Here is an 18,900-nt window from a genome sequence, read left to right as displayed (position 1 = left end):
ACGCAACATGCGTGTAAAGAAGCGTAAAGCGAATTATTCGCGTCGGGCGCGAAGTAAAAAATTCTCCGCAAAACCTCTCATAATTCAGCCGCCTCGGGCGAAACAACACACGCAGTCTCGCATTGCCTTTGTTCCGAAATAACACTTGTTTGTTTATCTTCGAGAGTAGTAGTTATACTAGTAATTAACAGTATAACGCTGTCACGCGCGTGCAATCAATTTGACGTTTTAACGAATGCAGAAATTGAGATAGAACACCGTGTATAATAGAGATACGACGATTGCATAAATGAAAATCTGTATATAAATATATTTTTATATGGTATCAATTGTACAAATTATTATACTTATTTTCACATTCGATCACGCGTATTTCGCATATCGCGCGTATTTTATACGAACGAGCGAAAATATATATTTATCCGAATAAAAATGCATTTGGTTGACGATTCGCTTAGATTTTACGGCCACGTTCCCAAGAGATTTTCCTTTCAAAAGGGCAGATCAAAAGGCTATTCTACCCGTGATAAGACGGGCTTCAGAGGTAGCACCGGTAAGACTGGTATTTCGATTGATTTGTCAAAATCAATTTGAGCTTCGACGGCGTAAAGCGAGTTTATGGGGCTCGAAAACGGTATCCGATTTGCAGTTTCTCGCGAAGAATACGCGTAAACGCGGATGCATTCTCGGACAAGCGTATAGTATTATGTCGCCCTAAGACATCATATCCCGAATCTCTTACCGGCGCATGTAGCGTCGAATAAGTCAAATCGATCAATTCGAAGCAACGCCTCGATTCGCGAAAAAAAAAATCGCAATTCGGTCATCACGACGATATATTGAATCGAGATTAAACGAAACGTTCTGCCCCTTTTCCCTGTAATATTCTCTTAACGATAAACTGATTAACGATCCCAGACGTGCCTTATCATATTTGCAGCCATTATTCACATTGACATATACGTGATATTAATTATCTGATATATTGACACGGTAACTTCCTTCCGTCTATCGAAGAGGGATAATAAAAAGGGCACGACCGCGCGTAGTTGCAATGACCCGAAATGAAAAATGTGAGGCTGACGTTACGGAGGGATATTTTTACAGGCATTTTCGGAGGAAGGCACATGTAGACAGTGTGCACGGGATCACGGGAGTGGAAAAGATGGCCCCATCGTTGGCCGCATAAGTCAATTTCGTAACCATCGTCCGGAACCTGTAACAAATCGCTCGTATCGCCCTAGCCCCGGTTCGACAGCAACGAGAGGATGAGCACGGGCGCGTTTATGGCACGGAAAATCAATCGTCCACTTGCCAGGTTACCCCCTTTCCTCCTTCTGCTGCCCTTTCCCCCCTCCTCTCGTCGCTTTTCTTTCGGATTCGCGTCCCCTCGACAAGAACACCCCATCGTCGCTCCGAATCTGCTCTTACAAATATATCGTTCGACCGCCCTTAAACGCCACCCTCTAGTTACGTATATAAGGGTGCAATCTATAAACGGAATAAATTATGTACCCCCGATGGGTCTCGCTTCGTTCCGGCACACAGAAATGAAGCACGTTCGACGCGATGTACGGATGAAAATAAATGTGCATTTTAGACTCGCTATTAAATGTATAAAGTTAAATACGTCGTTAATTTTGAAACGATGCGAGATATGAAATATTGATTGGAAATAAAATTTAAAAACCGCGCGTATCTATATTAATAAAAGTGATTGCTAAACTCGCTTTTTTGTCTCATCGCTAGTAATTTTTCATATTTCCAAATTGACATGTTTGTTAATGATATAATTGCGCGATATATTTTCATTAGGCGTAATTTTCGAGCCATTCCTAAAAGTGTTTTTTTTTTAACAAGACTTGATGAGAAGCGACACTTTTATCGCAAAAGGTATTGAAATAAAAAAAATTTCAACGTATCAAATCTGTGAATCGTAAGATCCATCACATTCATAAATCATTGCAACTCGCGTCATTTAAATCCGCACGACAATGCTAATCTCTTATCATATATCAACACATACATTTCCAGGTTTAAGTTACAATTCGTGTTTCCGTCATCGGTCGTGTGACTGGCGTATGTCGAGAGTACACGAAATTATTCTCAACATCGTTGGACGCGAATAATACCAAGTGCATCTCAATTTGCATGAATATTAATAACGTCGTTGAAAAGTGAAGAGGAGATCGACTGGCACGCGAAAATACAGAAAATAACGCCGGGGAATCGAAAGGAAAGATTCGAATCTGTTTTGCGTGACGGTAACGCAATATATATGCGAAAGAGGAAACAAAACGTGTGTCGAGAGATTGCGCGAGAAATATTGTTACCGGCGCTCTCTCTCTCTCTCTTTGATATGCTCTTCGTCGTAACGTTGATAACGGTAAGTAAAATTAAATGCGTTATAAAAAATACGTTAAAAAAATGAGATATCCGAATTAATATTATCAGCGTATTGTGAGAAAATGTTACATTATCTCCGTGCATTTTGTGTGACCGATCGCGACACCGGAGCAGATAATATAAAAAGTGAAAAGTTCCGATCTTGTCGCCAAGTTACGTTTACGATTAATTCCAAGAATTCGTCCTATACCCGATGTAATGCAAAAGTATGCAAAGTAAAATATGCCGAGGCACATTGCGGAGCGAAGTATATTTCGCGAAACAGCACTTATGTACACGCGACGTCATAATTAAGGAGTAAAAATGACCTGTGCTTCGTCGTTGAAGACATTTATTTACAAGTTCAAGATATCGCGATTTTTTCTTTGAATTTCAAATTAACAATCGGAGACACGAGACTCGTTTCTAAAATAATACCAACGACGTCGTCTTTATCCACGATATACGTATAAAATGTTTTGTACGGACGCAATATTTTCTAGAAATAGCGAAGAAATTGAGCTCGCAGTCACACAAGCGGCATAAAATGATTCTGCATCGCGTGAATTATTCAAGACAATATTCTCTGTAATGCGAGGGAACGCGTTTTCTTAGAGACGTAGTAGAATTCAGGATTACCGTCAAGAACCGCAAGTCTCTCTTGAATCTCTTCGAGGGAGCACACTTCCCGTGCTAACAATAAATCTCGATTTTTCAACCTATCGGCTATCATCGTATAATGCACTTCCCCGAGTAACATCGACGTGTATCATGTTATCAATAGTCGAATTTTCGCGGACAAAATTGAGTTTTTTATAAATTCATGTCTACACAATCAACGCAATCTTATCGGTGCATAACATTTTATCGCGAGGCAAAACTGCGATAAAAACATCACTGAGCCAAGCAAATAGAAACAAATTCGTCGATTCTCTTCGAGACGAAAGATCGTATACACGGGGGGTTGCGAATTTCCCATTGTTGTATTTTTATTCTTCGGTTTTAGGGTCGGGCTGCGTAAAAGTCACCCGGCGAAATTCTCCCGTGCGATAAAGATTCTTTCCGGGAGAAATGTGCTCTCGCACGTGGCAAATATCAAACTTATCTGGAGATGTTTGAACATAGAGCACGAGGGAAGTTTGTGCGCGCGGATTCCCAAATCTGGTGAAATTCAAATACTATGTTTTGATTACCCATAAAGTTGTTCGTTCCGTCACCGCGCTCCTCCTCGCATGCGCGCGCGCGTAAAATTCGCTGCAGTTTCGCCTCCAAAATCGCTTTCGGCGAATTCAGTGAAGTATGTGTTACTACCGATGTAGACAGAATCTAAAATTTGTACAAATCTCCACTTTATCTCGCGCGTTATCATCTATGTTCGCATGTAACGCGCGCGTTGTTTTCTACGCGGCTTTAATTCCGTGGCGAATCCCTCTGCGCTACTTTCCGAAAACGCGGAAAATTAACTACGCAAATCGAGAACCTTCTGCAAAGTATTACCTCGCTCTCGCAGAGGATCTGTTATCACGAGATGGGAAATGCTAATAAATGCCACGCTCGACGCCCAAGTGGTGCTGACAGTGGCTGTTCGCGCAGAGTGAACTATGTTTAGACAAAAGTTTGGTCAGAAGTAACAGGACGATGCGATGATCCGAATTTTCCTTTCGTTCTGTAATTTGTATCTCGAATGAAACGCACCGTCCTCCGACACAAAATTATTTTTACATTATTTTTACGACCTAACTCGGCTTGGAAATTCCCTCGATTCAACAGCATTCTCCCTCGTATATTTTTTTCTCCGTTAAAATCTATGATATCAAACTTTGTAAAAAGAGAAACTTGTGAAAAGTGAGAGAAGCATAAAGAAAAATTTATTTTCCCTGCGGTAAAGAAAACCCTCGACTACATCGAGGGTGTACGGTTCATCATACAAGGATCTCTCAAAACTTTTCCACGTGCGTATTGCTACGATCGTTTAATTAAAAAGAGATTCGCGGCGGCAAGTCGTTGAACGCGACAGAATACGAAGCTTTGGAGTCCACGATACTCCCGAGGGATTATGGTATCATACGCGGAGGCAACTTGGCAAGCGTGTCTGTCAAAACGCTTTTTTTCCCCACTTTTGTCCGCACGGCACGGCCACGAATCGCAATTGCCGTGCAACAGCAATACTTCTATACATTCCGCCACTTCATACTCGTCATCTGTTCCCGCACTTTCATTGTGTATTGCCCACGTTTCGATTATAACTTCCCTAGATGGGAAATTCTCGTATCGGAAAATATTCGCCGCATATGGTACCATTTGTCGAAAAATAAAAATTATTTATTATTTTTGTGGGAAATCAGCAGCATTATCGGTGTAGCGATTAAATAGAAAGATGATTTTTAAATAATTCCTAAAATTGTGTGTTGTTAATGATGAGAGTTTTGTAAATTAGAACAAACTTTTGCGAAAAAAAATGTTTTTGAAACTATTTTCGTTTGAAAAAAGAATAAGTTAAAATTTTACATGGTATATCGTGTAAATTATGATATCAGTGAATAATATAGCATTTCTCTGGAAGTATATCGAAAATGTCGTTTCAGATTATGCTAATATTTTAACACGTTGTTAACATCCTACAATGCAAAGAAACGTGATAAGTATAAAGATACGTTGGCATACTGCTATCGAGCAAAGAATTCGGTTTGCCGCAAGTCACGTCATATCGCGTGTATTCCTTAATAGATCTATTGCGCACCCTCGTAGGATCACATCCCACAGAATTTTATTGCGCGCTATAACTTGCGTTATATCTCGCGTTCTCCTGCAGAGTCGCACGTAATTAGAGCAAATAAAACGAATTTTTACGATCATAAATTGGAACTCGTTAAGAAATAACTGCATTTAACAAATGAACACTGAGCCACAATACAAATAAAAATGTTTATAATTAATTGTAATTTTGTATAAATATAAATTATTTATACAAAACCCTCACATTTATTAATTCGAATCAAATCTGAAAAATATCTTGCACAGCTAAATTATCATTTCCCACAAAAAGACATAAAAAAATGTCTAATAAAAAGTCTAATATAAACTCTACAATTGTATCAGGAGAATTAATATTGTTTATAGTTATTTTTGTGGAAATTTTATCGATGTTAAATAAAAAACGATATATTGAATAAATATAAAATATATAAATTAAAATTAAAATACTTCCTCGAGAGACATATATTACTGATAAAAGTAATAAATTAGTATATTGGAAAATAATTAAAATAAAAATTTCTTCCAAATATATATTCCACACTTCTTCAATAAAATTCTTATTGATACCGTAAATATTTTTCGTCATCGATAAATATATCATTTGTATTCTTAATGATAAAATAATTATGATCTTTATTCTCTCAAGAGGGAGAAAACAAATTTATTATTAAGTTTGTTTCTTCCGACATTAATAAGTTAAATATCTAATAAACCGATAAAGGGATTATCGGAAAGTGTTTAACTCAAAGTACAAATAGGTCGCATGTGAGTTTCGATCGATCGATAGAAAGGATATAACAGTAAGGCTTTATATTTCATGATACATTATATTATACAATTAAAATTGAATGACATACTAGGAAAAATATATCTGACTCGCGCGACCGTCTAATTAGTCGTTTTTTATAAGAAAACCGTCTCGTACAAGAACGCTAGTAATTAATCGATTATGCGCCTTAATCGCGAGATCGCTTTGAGAGATTGTGCCGACGCGCGAGATTCACGACGGAGATTTTCTTAATCGGGAATTACTGGATAAGGCGTAACTAATAGTAAGTCCGCGACAGGTTGTCGATAACGACGGCCACCGATGCTTAGCGAAGGACTTAGCGCTAATTAGCGATCGAGCCACTCTTTTGCGCCATGGGTCCTTCGTGATAAAAAACGCGCATTCGCTTTTACAAGACCTATAAGATGAAACGCACCGATACCGGAAACGGAGTTGATCGACGTAACGATTTAACACGTTATGGTTATTATTACGTTATTTCAGCAAACGGCATATTCGCTACAATAAGAAATATCGATCTACCTACCATCATCGTGCGAAGTACGACTTATCTGCACTGTCTATCTTATGAGAGAGAGAATAGACTTGCTACCGCGACAAAAGTTAATTACGAGCGACTGACTGCGCACGCCAATTATGAAATAACTCCGACCACGAAGGTTAACATAGTTCTGCAAATGATAGGGAAACAGTGGGAAATGCGTAGAAATCGCGACATAATTATAGATTTTAAAGGGGGTAGAGCGCATTACAGGGGCCCGCCCCGCGAGCTTCCGCATCATAAATAACACAACTACTATCGTTGTTCGGCGTCACAAGTGAGCCAAGCTTTTATGTTACACCGTAGTTGAGAATGGCCCTTGCGGTAATTACGAAGTTACAGGCCATTATAACGACAGAGAGGGGAAATGGAAGGGAGGGGAACACAACGATGACGATAATAAATAGTACGAACACACGGAGCATAGCGAACATCACCTTCGTACGCTCGTAAAATTAGATATATTGTATATTCCACACATTTGTACGGTATGCTTCACATTTGTGTAATTAATACAACGAATCCAAATAAAGTTAGCGGGAGTACCGTGCGTAACGTATCGTTGCTGTCGGTTCATCGGAAACGAAAATCTCGCGTACAAAAGAATTGAAATATTATACATGTATATATAAATAAATAAATAAAAATAAATACATAAAAATAAATAAATATATATATGTAAATATATAATATTCGATATATATATATATATATATATATATATATATATATACATACACACGATTTCACGTGAATTTATTATCAATGCTATATCGTTTTTCGATGCGTTCGAATTCGCGCGTAGGGGATTCAAGTGCCGCGGGCTTCATGCCACAATCTTCTATATCCGATAAGCACATACATGCGCGAAAACATGGTATTGAATGTTTACGAAAAAATTTTGTTTACCACGTGATGCGATCTAATCTAATAAAAGTATATAACATGCACTATAGATGTACAATTCAAATATTACGCGTAAATACGGCTGCACGATTCCATCGTAATAAATTGTAATACAAATAAAGTATTAAAAATTGCAATTGGATTAAACAACGTAGAGACTGATATACTATTTGAATTCACCGGATCGTAAAAAAGACAGAAAAAAATAATGTTATGAAATTTATTACATTATGTATGCAGACTGTAATACAACAATTCTTCATACGTATACATGTCAATACATGTCATATACTAAATTATACATGTCAATTACTTAATTAAAATTAATATTAGAAAATGAAACAAAAAAAACCAATTTTAAAGTTATATATCTCAGTTTAAAAAAATAATGTCATCTTTAAATTATGTCACCTTAAATTTACTGAAGCCTCAATTTGCATCAAAACTTCGAAGTTGGAAAGCAATAGGCTACGCAAATGAGTCATAAAGATTTTAATTAAACGATAATACTAAACATAAAATATGTCGACCAAGTTAACTCTCTTTCTCTTTCTCTCTAATGTATAATAAATCGTGCAAGGGAGGAGGGAGAGATGATACTTCAAAGAAATTATCTTCAGAATTTCGCAAATTACAGTCGAGATAATTATGTTATTACTATAGAGAGAGAGAGAGCGAAAGAGAGCTATGTATATATACAGTTACGAAGATAATTTTGTATTATACGTATGTGCGTGTGAGATAAAATTTAATTATTTTATCATCTAAATATTCACAATAATAAAAGCTACAATTTCAACGTAGAAACTTGCTATAAACACGTTGTAAGTTTTCAATTACACGGATAAATTGTGATACGTATTGACATTTTTAGGAATATCATTTGTATAATTTATAAAAAATATTTACGAAAGTTCCGTGTAATATTCCGTTTGGATGTGTATGTAACAATTAATTATACGTGTAAAACAATAATTAAATTTTAATAATTACGTCGAAAGGAATAAATTGCATCAGCATTTTTGTTTTCAACAGACGAAAACAAAGTATCGTAACGCGCTTTAATTTCTTGAGCGTTGATTGACCCAGTATCCGAAAAATGATCGAACTCATCGGACGGGCCATGGCGTTCTATTGCTTGAATCGCTTACGCGGGTAACGTACCGTGATACAGAATAGACAGGTATTTGTCGTGTTCTAGAATAATGGATACGTTCGCGTATTTACGTAGAATCCCCCGTGAATTTGTACTCAACATGGCACACATACGAGATAACACGTAAATGCCAATAGAAATTCAAGGATTTCCGAGCTACCTGAAGCGTAATTCGGTTATACGCTTCAAAATATGCGGTCGCCACGTGTAGAGCGAGCTCCGAAAGTAATGTAGAACTCACTATAATCAAATTCCTCAGAAATATCTGATAACGCAGTAACTCGAATCATATTAAATACTGGAATAAACTTCAGTCGCACTGAACTACAATGGGAACTCTCAATCTGAGTATTTTACTCTAAATGGCACGGGGTTAAAACAGTTTGAGTCATATATATGTAAGACATATAATGTTAACAGTTTATGAAAATTTTAAAATAGAGATAAATCTTTAGAGAAAATGAATTGAGAATCATCGGAAATGATGAAGAAAATAAAATCATATTGATCGATAGATCATAATGTCGCAATAATAAATCAATAGAGATAAATAAGATTTCGGGTATTTCGTTCCACGTGAAAATGGCGACAAAGTGCAATGTGACAAGACATGAATAAACAAGTCGCCAGAAAATATTAGTCATTTCAATCGCGACATATATTATTTTATGAAACATCTTCAATCTCGCGATCGGAACATCGAATAATTCGCATTGTTCGCACTCGACTATTTCGTTCTATTTGCTTTTTAATTAATTCATTTTGCGCATCCTTTAACTTCTGCTATCGTATTATCCGGTTACCATTTCTTCGTGTCTCAAACTCGCGCCGACATCTCGACGTTGTCGGTTTTGCGGGACATTCTCAGGATCTCAGGCTCTTCCCTTACGGAGCCACGACACTCGCGTCCTGCCTATTTCTCTCGTGTGCGGCAAGGATGGCGGCGCGCCTAATCATCCTCGAGAAATTCAATTTCGACGACGCCGATGGCCGGCCTAACTCCAAAGACGCATCGGAATCCAGGCCAAAGACCTAACCTACCGCAGCCCTCTCGCACGTACTTTGCTTCGACCGAAACTGCGAGGCCACGGCGATCGATATACTCGCGTTCCGAGAAGCTCTCCCTCTTCGCGACTTCAAGAATCTCAAAACTTTCATCGACATCGATTTTCTACGATCGCGATAACGTGTCAGCCAGTCGTCACGATTTTAATCCGAGTATACGACACCTAGGTGCACCTGAAAATTAACCGCATTTCCTTATAACTGCTCGTTGCAATCAAATGTATCATACTTGCGAAAAAACATCGATTTTTGGTATCGAGAATAATATCTGGAAAAAATTATACTCGCGGTTATACGCAAAATTATACGCAATTTATTCGCAAATCATAAATTCTTAATTTCTCAACAAATGTTTTCTTGTCATCACATTTGAAGGCTTGCAACGGAAACAAAGTTAATTGTAAACAAGATTTAATAATACAGATTTAATATAACAAGATAATTTTCAAATAAATAATGTTTTTCATAAACAACTGTTTATATTTTCAATCAACTATAGTATATGTTTTTCTATGAAATATTCTTTCCTTTGAATACAAGTAATTTATTCCGTTGTGTATATTATATTTTAAATTACGCACGAACGATTATAATCGGAAGATTTGCATGAAAATATTATTGTACATGATTCATTTAATTAGATTAAAAATATCGTAAATTCTATAGTGGACCATAATTAGGAAATTACGTGTGTAAAATCAGGCCGGAAATCTAAGAATCAATTTCATTTTTTATTTTGTGTGGCCTTAACCTCAAGTTTTCATATATCTTAAAATAATTCCGACTAATAGTGTAAACGTAGAAATGTTTAAATCGCCCTTTATCCGCAGAGCGATATCGCGAAATAATATTCCTCAATCGATTACGAACTATATATATCTAACAGGACAATACGATATGACATTTGAAAATGTCAAATCGATGACGAAGACAATTTCGTAACAATTTCGTCACGACAGATATAAGTTAACGCGTGCTTGTACAGTGTATGCGCAAATTAGACCCTTCGCGTAAGGCGCGAACTCGGCCAGCTTGTTTAGGCATTAACTGTGGCGAGGTATACAAAACGTCTTTTGCATTTTCAATGAAGTCGTCAGGTGCAATCGCCCCCCGGCCGCGAGTGAAAACAACGACAGCGGGACAAATTATTCTAACGCACGCCATGTATGTGCGCATAGACAGATTAAAGACACGCGTTACAGTCGGGAAAATTGCGAGGACTACGATGTACGCAATCAATGTACGTACTACGTACGGTATGCGGTCGAATTACACATCTAACGAAACGGCCGAAAATTTAATGCGGCAATATTTATCTTTTTGTCACTCTCTCTCTCTCTCTCCCTCTCTGTCCCCCTGCGGCCGCGCAAACTCTCTCGTTACCGAAATACAACATTTATTCACCGTGCGGGATTGCGGCTAATTGCGAAATTAGTTTCGGATTTTCATACTGGTACTCTACCATCGTCCAGAGTTTGTTCCAACGACCCAAAAGCCCAATTCATGGCGAAATAAATTTATTCCGCCGCGGCGGGTACATATTCCGTTCATCTAATTTCTGTTCTCTCGCTGACGAATTCCATTAACCGCTTTGAAACATTTAGAACGACCGTTCTAGTTCTCTAGAGCAAGGATCCTGCGGACGGAAATTCGATACCCGTTGATTTCTATGGCCGATGGGGGAGCATTCCTCAAGTCCGATCGTGATCGGCTTCCGTGCCGCTGCGCTCTTAACCGACCAGCGGGACAGGCGGTTGCGCGACAGTAAATTCTTGCGTGGTTCGAGAATACGTAATTGGCCGACACACACGGAAGAGGACTGCTCAAGAAGAAGGAGAGAAAGATGGAGAGAGGAAAAGAGAGAACGTGGTAATATGGAAGGTGAACTCTCGCATACCGACAGGAGCTGCAACATGCTGGACCGTAGCAAATGTAGCCGTTAATTGCAATTTCAATTTACACGAAAGTCAGATGTACGGATACGCCGCATTTATGTAGGAGCGTGTAACCCGTTCCCCGCGCACGTGTGCGTTCCTGCTCAGGTATACGCGAAGATATACGCCACATACCTCTTAGATCTAATTCGCAGGGCGCGGTACCGCTATCTCTACCAAGCCACGACCTTTCTTCCGCGCGCCCGCACGCTTCATTTATCCCGTTTCCACCGCAATTGCGCGAGCGTTGCATTCGGCGCGATGTGCGCGATATTCCGCCCATGTAAGTGTTCATTAAGGCCGACGGTATTCTCTGGAAACGTTAACGCGACGAGCGACGACGGGAGATTTATACCGAGTCGGAAGGACGCTAGTTCCCGATGACGGTGTAGCTAGCATAGCCTAGTTGCCCGGTTGCGCGGTTTCCGCGCGCGTCCCGACGTGGTTTGACATGTATTAATTAACGGCCTATTTGGGTTACACGTTGATTCATAATTAATCTGTACCATGATAACGTGGCATTTAATATTCGCATACGTTGCCGCGGCGCAAACGCGCCGATGAAAAATCGCGAATCGCGTCGCGTCTCGTCGTGAAATCATCGAGCGGAAATCATCATCATTAATCCGCGTGTCGTCGGTCGCACGCTTTCTACCCTGTCGAACACGATGACGCGTTGTGCACGAACCGATCAATCAGCAATGTCGGCGATCACGCGCGTCCCTAGTTAATGCCATTCGCGTCGCTCTTTACGGGGTATCCCTGTATCGGGGATACACGTTATACTTTGAACCTCCCTTACCGTGATAAGTCCTGTAACAACAGCGCCTCGATGGCTAAGTACCACGTACGGCGAGGAGATACAAATTGAAAAATGTGAACTCGACTCTCGGACGCGGAGCTCGAGACCGCAGCTCCGAGAGCGCATCGCCTCGTAGAAGTAACAGCCACTTTTATTCCGGCTCTTCTTTACGCGTTCCGTTAGAACCCGGAGATATCAGAGGGAGAGAGGAGGAGAGGGAGGTAAAATAGGGCATTGTAAAATTCTTCGAACGATCGTTTCCACTGATTTAAAATACTACCGTTCTGTCACGAAGATCAATCTACTCTTTAGCGAATCCGGAGCACGACACAAAGCCGTGTCTCTCATTAACGATGCGCAAATTAAAATCCCTCTCTTTCTCTCACCGCGCCTTTTCCTCGATATTAATTTCGGAATATCTTAAAAAACAATACATGTCGAGAGGTTCGTGCTAAATGTTAATAAAAATTAAATATATGTGCGCGTCTATTATCTCCCTCTCATTTTTGCCGGGATTCAATTTCAGAGATAATGTAATCTTTTGTTATCGTACTCTCAGGTATATTTTTAAAAAATCGCCCATTCATAATATTTCGGGAAGAAAAACATTTAATATAGTACTTGTAGAAGGGAAAAATTTAATATAAATGTATGAAAGAAATTATTAAAAAAAAAAAAGATGATATTAATTTATTATTAGCAATGTGTAAATATAATAATAATACAAAGTTTCCGAATAATACCCGCAGATACATGACTGATTGATAGGACAGATTAATGATTGAATATAACAATATTATCTAGATATGCGCGCGCGATAATGTGACATAACGTTTATGAATATTATCCATGTCAGTTTGATAGAAGGGTGATATATCGATGTCATAGTTCATTATTTCAACAACTCGAATTAAACGTAAAAGGGGATGCGGGACGATTCTCGCCGGAGATTAAACACATCGCATAATATTCTTCTATTTATCGTCCAACTTGCGATATATATAGTCGCAAATTATCATTAAAACCGCACGTACGTTAAGAATTCAGACCATATATTTTTGCATATTTGCGCTAGCGCGAAAAGTCCATCGTGCACGTTAATTAACGTTTTCGCAATTTTCCCCGCTACGAGAGTTTTGCCCCGGTCAACCCGAAGCCTCGCACAATCGAACTTTTGTAACGAGGCTTTCCGTTTTGTACTAACATTGCTTTGTCGGTCGGTCAGCGCAATCTATTTTTTTTTTTATTTCCATTTGTTTGCAACTTCACCGCTACGTATTATTACTCGCATACACAATTTCAAATATGCACGGTGTTGATGCACTTCCCTTCGCTATGCAGCGAAAACGATCAATATAACATTTATAGCCTGTACAGCGACCCGAGTCAATGGCAGCGTTTCTCCCGCGCGACTATATTTACGAGCGGCGATCGAAAGGTTAAAGTAATTTCGATGTCATGTCTCGTACGCGGCGTTGAATAGACACTGTTTACCGGAAGTCTCTATAGCACCCCCCTCGACTTCTTGCGCAAAGTCGCTATTTTCTTTACATTCCAGAAACAAGTTATTTCCCATCTCGATACTTTTATTTCTCTCCACCGTCTCGCGTATTTTTATATTCCTACTTTTGAACAAAGACTGTAAGAAACGTAACTGTTTTCCGCGCGACGTTCGACAACAATGCGCACGACGAAATCTTCAAGATATTACAGCGCCGGATGTGCGTATACTCACCGTAAAGTCCCCCCGCTGTGGCAGCCTTGAAGACGACCCATATGAGATAAGCATAGATTATCCGACCTCGCTTCCACGCATCCATGATGCCCATAGCTTTTATCGGTGCCCCTTTCGGAACCACTTTGGACCCTAATCTAACTCGATCGACGTTGATTAGAACCGTTCACGCACCCTCGAGCCGCACACCTCTCCCTCCCGCCCTTCCAACTCTCGTTATCGTTTCAGGTTGCCTAAATGTGAGTGTCACCGTACCGACGAATCCGTACCGACTTCCGATAGTCGAGACCGATCCGAAACGGATATCCCACGCCGCACATATCTACCTCTGCCGAGATCTTCCTCTCTCTTTCTTCCCCTCTCTCTCTCTCTCTCTCTCTTTCTGCTTCTCGAGGATAGAATCCAGTCCGTTTAAACGGCAGGTCGGTCCACACAGAACGACGTAAACTTTACTGTACCGTGACAGGGTGCGATACCGCGTGTATACAGGAAGTTTCGTTACACTTGCGATCGGACGTGTAACGACAAGCGTCAGGGCACGAGACCACGCGGGCACGCGATCTCCACCACTCGTACATACGACGTGCGTGTATACGTATATGTATAATCTGCACACTGCTTGAGAGAGAGGAATGAGAATGAGCAGGCTCGCGTTATAACAAAACCCGACGAGGGAGGAGGAGTTACGAACAAGCGCGATACGACTAAGCCGACACTTTTCACATTCACTGTATTTGTATTTGTACGCGGCGTTTATTACACGCGTAAAAGTATGCGCACGATGATCCAATTTACTTTAATTGTCCGTAGAATCTTGGATTTTTATATAAATCGTTCTCCCCTCGATATTTTTCTCGATTTCTCTTATCGTTTCTTCGAGACTCGATATGGTCCTTTGATCGATTCACGAACGAGCCGAGCCCTCGATCGTCGAGGTACCATACACTGGTGCATGTACGGACGATAGCCGCGGTATTGCGCGGAATCCGTAACCTAATGTAACGTTTGGACGCGTGCCATTGACGTTGCTACCGCGACCGTTCGTGCGACGCATGATTGCTTCAATTATTATAAATGAATCGCGAGATGCGCGAGCGAGCGAGAGCGAGCGTTTCGTGCTCTTTCGGAATCCTCAAGCACGTCGTTCCGCCTCGCGTAATCGCGCGAAAGAATCAGCCCTCGGCGAGGCGAATTCCAACGAAGCGGAACTAACGGCCCAACTTTCGACGAACGTTTCGTTCAAAGGCATCGCTCATAGGTAGAATCTTGCGCGGTCCATTGCAATGCATTGCGAAAATCTTGGCGAACCAACACACTGCCAATTTTCCGGACAAGCTGCTGCGAAATCCCCCGAGTTCAATCAAACTCCAAGACCAAACACACGAAACTTGTCTCTCACCGAAAATTCGGGAAATTTGTGCAACCGGTGACGGTCCCTTCGGTCGAAATTCACGGCATTTTCTTCCAAGATGACGTTCCGTCCTCTCTGGTCCCTACTTAACTCGCAAAACTTACGGAGCCACGCAGATAATATCTTTTCGATGACTTAGTAGAGTCTCATTCTTCCGCTCGGTTCAAGACTGAGAAGTCAGCGAGCCGAATTCGTTCGTTGTGCGACGAATCTCTCGCGGAAATCTGTTGCAGGATCAACGCGAAAGCTTTTGATCCGACATCGACTTTCTTCTACATGACTGCCGAATCTCGATATTCCATCGCCTCGGAGCGCGGTCCGCGCTGCCTGGCCATTTTAAAAACTCTGCCAGAACCACCTTTCTCTCTTTCCGTGTGAGCCCAAGGTTTCTCGCTTCTTTGTGTGTCGATCTATAGCTCCGGCGAAACGTTTACGCATCGATCGTTCGCGCACCTGGGTACGTCCATCATCGTAATCGCACCGCGAGGAGAGATCGCTGACCGATCGCGCGAATAAATTGACCTCTCCGCGTTTCCTTCCTCGCGTTTTTTCGAAAACGAATGGTGCCACTAGGTTCGCAACGCGTCACATTCAACTAAATTCGATCGCGGGCGAGGAGTCTCGATATTTCATGATCGCGGCATTTTGAACACATGTGCGAAACGACGACGGGGCACTGTAAAAATAACGTTCAAACTAGTAGCCGATGCCGTGGGAGGTGGAACGCTCGCGAGTTCGAGCACAGATAAGAAAGTGAATACAGGACGGCGAGGAGTAAGAAGATGTAAAGAGAAAGAGAAGACGAAACGGGACGGGCGCGCAAGGCGGGAGACTGCGATACACATATCCAGGGCTGGTCGTCGAACCGGTTTTCTTCTGGAGATCGCAACCGGTCAATTGGAAATACCACTGACAACGAGTCCGGCCGTTTTACGATCTCGCCGATCGCCAACCACGGCCCCGAGATACGGATAAAACACGGCCACCGCGCTCGAATCGAGCCGGTGGATTCGATCCAACGATCGCGACAATCGCGAAAACCTGCGGCTAGTCTAGGAGCGGATATATTTTCACGAGAGAATCTCGAGGAACGAGCGCGCGATGTCGAAAACGAGAATGTTATAGATTCTTTCGCCGCTTTGAGTCGTTAGGGAGAAGTTTGTGAATTTTAATATATGATCAAAGTAAGGGTATCTTTCGCAAGTTACTTTGCTCTCTAATTTCAAAAGTCGAAATTGATGGGAAATATGCTTTCTATATTCAAGCGTAATTGCACGATGTAATTAGGAATGAGTAAGAAAAGACCCTCGGATGTATATCTCGGCGTAGTAGTCGAAAACTCATGTAAAATGTAAAGAATTTGACTTGTTTATACTTTGTTTTTCAGAATGTAACTATAATCGAATTCTGCTCGCGCGCTAGTCCAGGGAAACTGACACTCTCACTGTTGGCTGCGTGATTTTCGATTCGACGAGAAATCGATTCGTCGTGAAATTCTTGCACGGATTCCGTTCGTTTATTTATACTTTTTCTTATTCATTTTTTTTGTTTCTACTTTTCCGCATAAAATATGCACGCGCGCAAAAATATATCGCATAGTGTTTCAACCGCGATTAACAATAATGCCGAATAAGCAATAATATGTATATTATTGAAATCGCATACAACAGCAAGTCGTTGGATGATTAATAAATACGGCACGCAGAGAGAACAGTTAATAATTAACGACGCAGGTACAGGAAGGTAGCGAAAAAAAATCAATTACGTCCGCTGAATTTTTCCACCTTCTGGGATGCATTTCCATTCCGGTAAAATGTATTAATTGGCAGCGTGCAAACTTTCACGTAAATCGATACGAAAAATTGACCGTCGGCGAAAGCTCGAAACGTACATTTGAAATTATAATCGACGAAAATTATAATCGTATAGAGAGACTCGACAATTCCACTTTCTACGCAATTACGTGATAGAAAGAAATGATGCGGAGTATGCAACAAGAACGGTAATCCAACTAACTTTTAAGCGACACTCCACTCTTTTACTCCGAATGGGATCCAAGCAATTACGCTCCGAGGACTCCTTAATGAAAGGGGAAGCGAAAACGCACGGAAAAGTATTGAAATACACAAACGTCGATTATGCGATACAAGTATTTAAGTGGACTCGCACTCGACCTACATCGATCAAGATCGAGAGAGGAGTTTGATCCGCCTCGATTCGACCATCAATGAACGTACTCCCGAATGAAATTCGCTTCATCCTCGATCGTACCTTTATTCTCAGGTAGCCGTCGAGATGTCTCCAAATGTGAGAGGAAACGATAAAAACATCGACAAAATGAAAAATGCGTAATCCGTCACGACAAGCTACGTGTATCATTACTCCAAACGACAATCAGCGTAAACTTTTCACGCGAGAAAAGACGACACGGCTTCGACGTCCCGATTGTCACGGTGATGAGGAGCTTATCATGGCGTCATGTGTCTCCGATATTTTTGTCCGAAAATTATTCTTCCCCATCCCGGTCTCATCCCCGCGAAATCTCGATCCTCCTCCTCGCGATTGTCGTCGCACTGGACCCTAAACTGGGTCCCCCGTTCGCTGCTGCTCGACGGACGCGCGATCGGTATACACGGTAAATACACGGAGACACGGACGGCGTCGCGACGCTGCGCGTCCCGCAGAATCACGATCCGCACTGGTACGCCATCGAGCGTTAGAGAAACTTCAGCAACCCTCCGACCATCCCGGTCCCCCACTACTCTACAGCTCGGGCCGACCGGAGGAGCGTATACACGTGCGGCGAACGTGCCTGTGTGTCGGCGTACATGTGCCCGTATGTATAAGCGCGGCAGAAGACTCATACCAGCACCCGACATCATTCCGACCACGGTTCTCCAGCGGCGCACTTGGCGCGCGCGCGCGCGCACACGGTTGGTCGGGGGTGTACGATCGGGTGCGCGAGCGCACCGGGGGCTACCTCCCTTCCTCCGTTCGTCGCACCAACTACCACACGCGCATCGACACGCTCTCCGTCTTTCTCTCAAGCTCGACAACGCCGACCGTCCTTCTTCCGCGCGCCTTTTCCCTCTTCCCGATACTCCTTTTCCTCGGTTTTTTTTTTCATGCTCCTGGGAGGGAGGAAACTGTGTGCCACATGACAATTTCGGATGAAAACATCGTCGAGTGGCTACTGGATCTCTTTCGAGGATTCGGCAAGCAGCGGAGGATTGGCCACCGCGGGTAACAAGCGCGCAAACATTTCCAGGTTGAAAAGACGACTCTAAACGACGTCTAGCTTTGCCGGCCGGTTGAAACCGTAAGGGGAGATGAAGAGTTTGCCGCCCCCTCCCCCCCCGCCCCTCGATATAAACCGGCGCGAAGTCGAAGAGCGACGACGACAGTCGTTGGTATTTTT

General features: G+C 41.6%; 1 protein-coding gene across 4 annotated transcripts in view; it reads right to left on the bottom strand.

Moving 5' to 3' along the window:
• The window catches only part of LOC105248259 (tyrosine-protein phosphatase 99A), a 257,956-nt gene that overhangs the window by 231,680 nt on the left and 7,376 nt on the right, over positions 1–18,900 (bottom strand). For 2 of the 4 annotated variants that reach the window (XM_011252929.3, XM_011252932.3), the window contains exon 1: positions 14,072–16,130. The exons of 1 other annotated variant lie outside the window; for it this stretch is intronic. In XM_011252929.3, coding sequence (XP_011251231.1) covers positions 14,072–14,165 — 94 coding nt within the window. In that variant the 5' untranslated portion in view covers positions 14,166–16,130. Of the gene's footprint in view, positions 1–14,071; positions 16,131–18,900 lie in introns of those variants that run through there. One more of the 4 variants, XM_011252930.3, reaches the window with a different exon arrangement.

The sequence above is a fragment of the Camponotus floridanus genome, unplaced genomic scaffold (assembly GCF_003227725.1).
Source record: "Camponotus floridanus strain SB8 unplaced genomic scaffold, Cflo_v7.5 scaffold27, whole genome shotgun sequence".
Taxonomy (NCBI): domain Eukaryota; kingdom Metazoa; phylum Arthropoda; class Insecta; order Hymenoptera; family Formicidae; genus Camponotus; species Camponotus floridanus.
The sequence above is the reverse complement of the archived record's forward strand: the minus strand, read 5'-3'. Positions and strand labels throughout refer to the sequence as shown.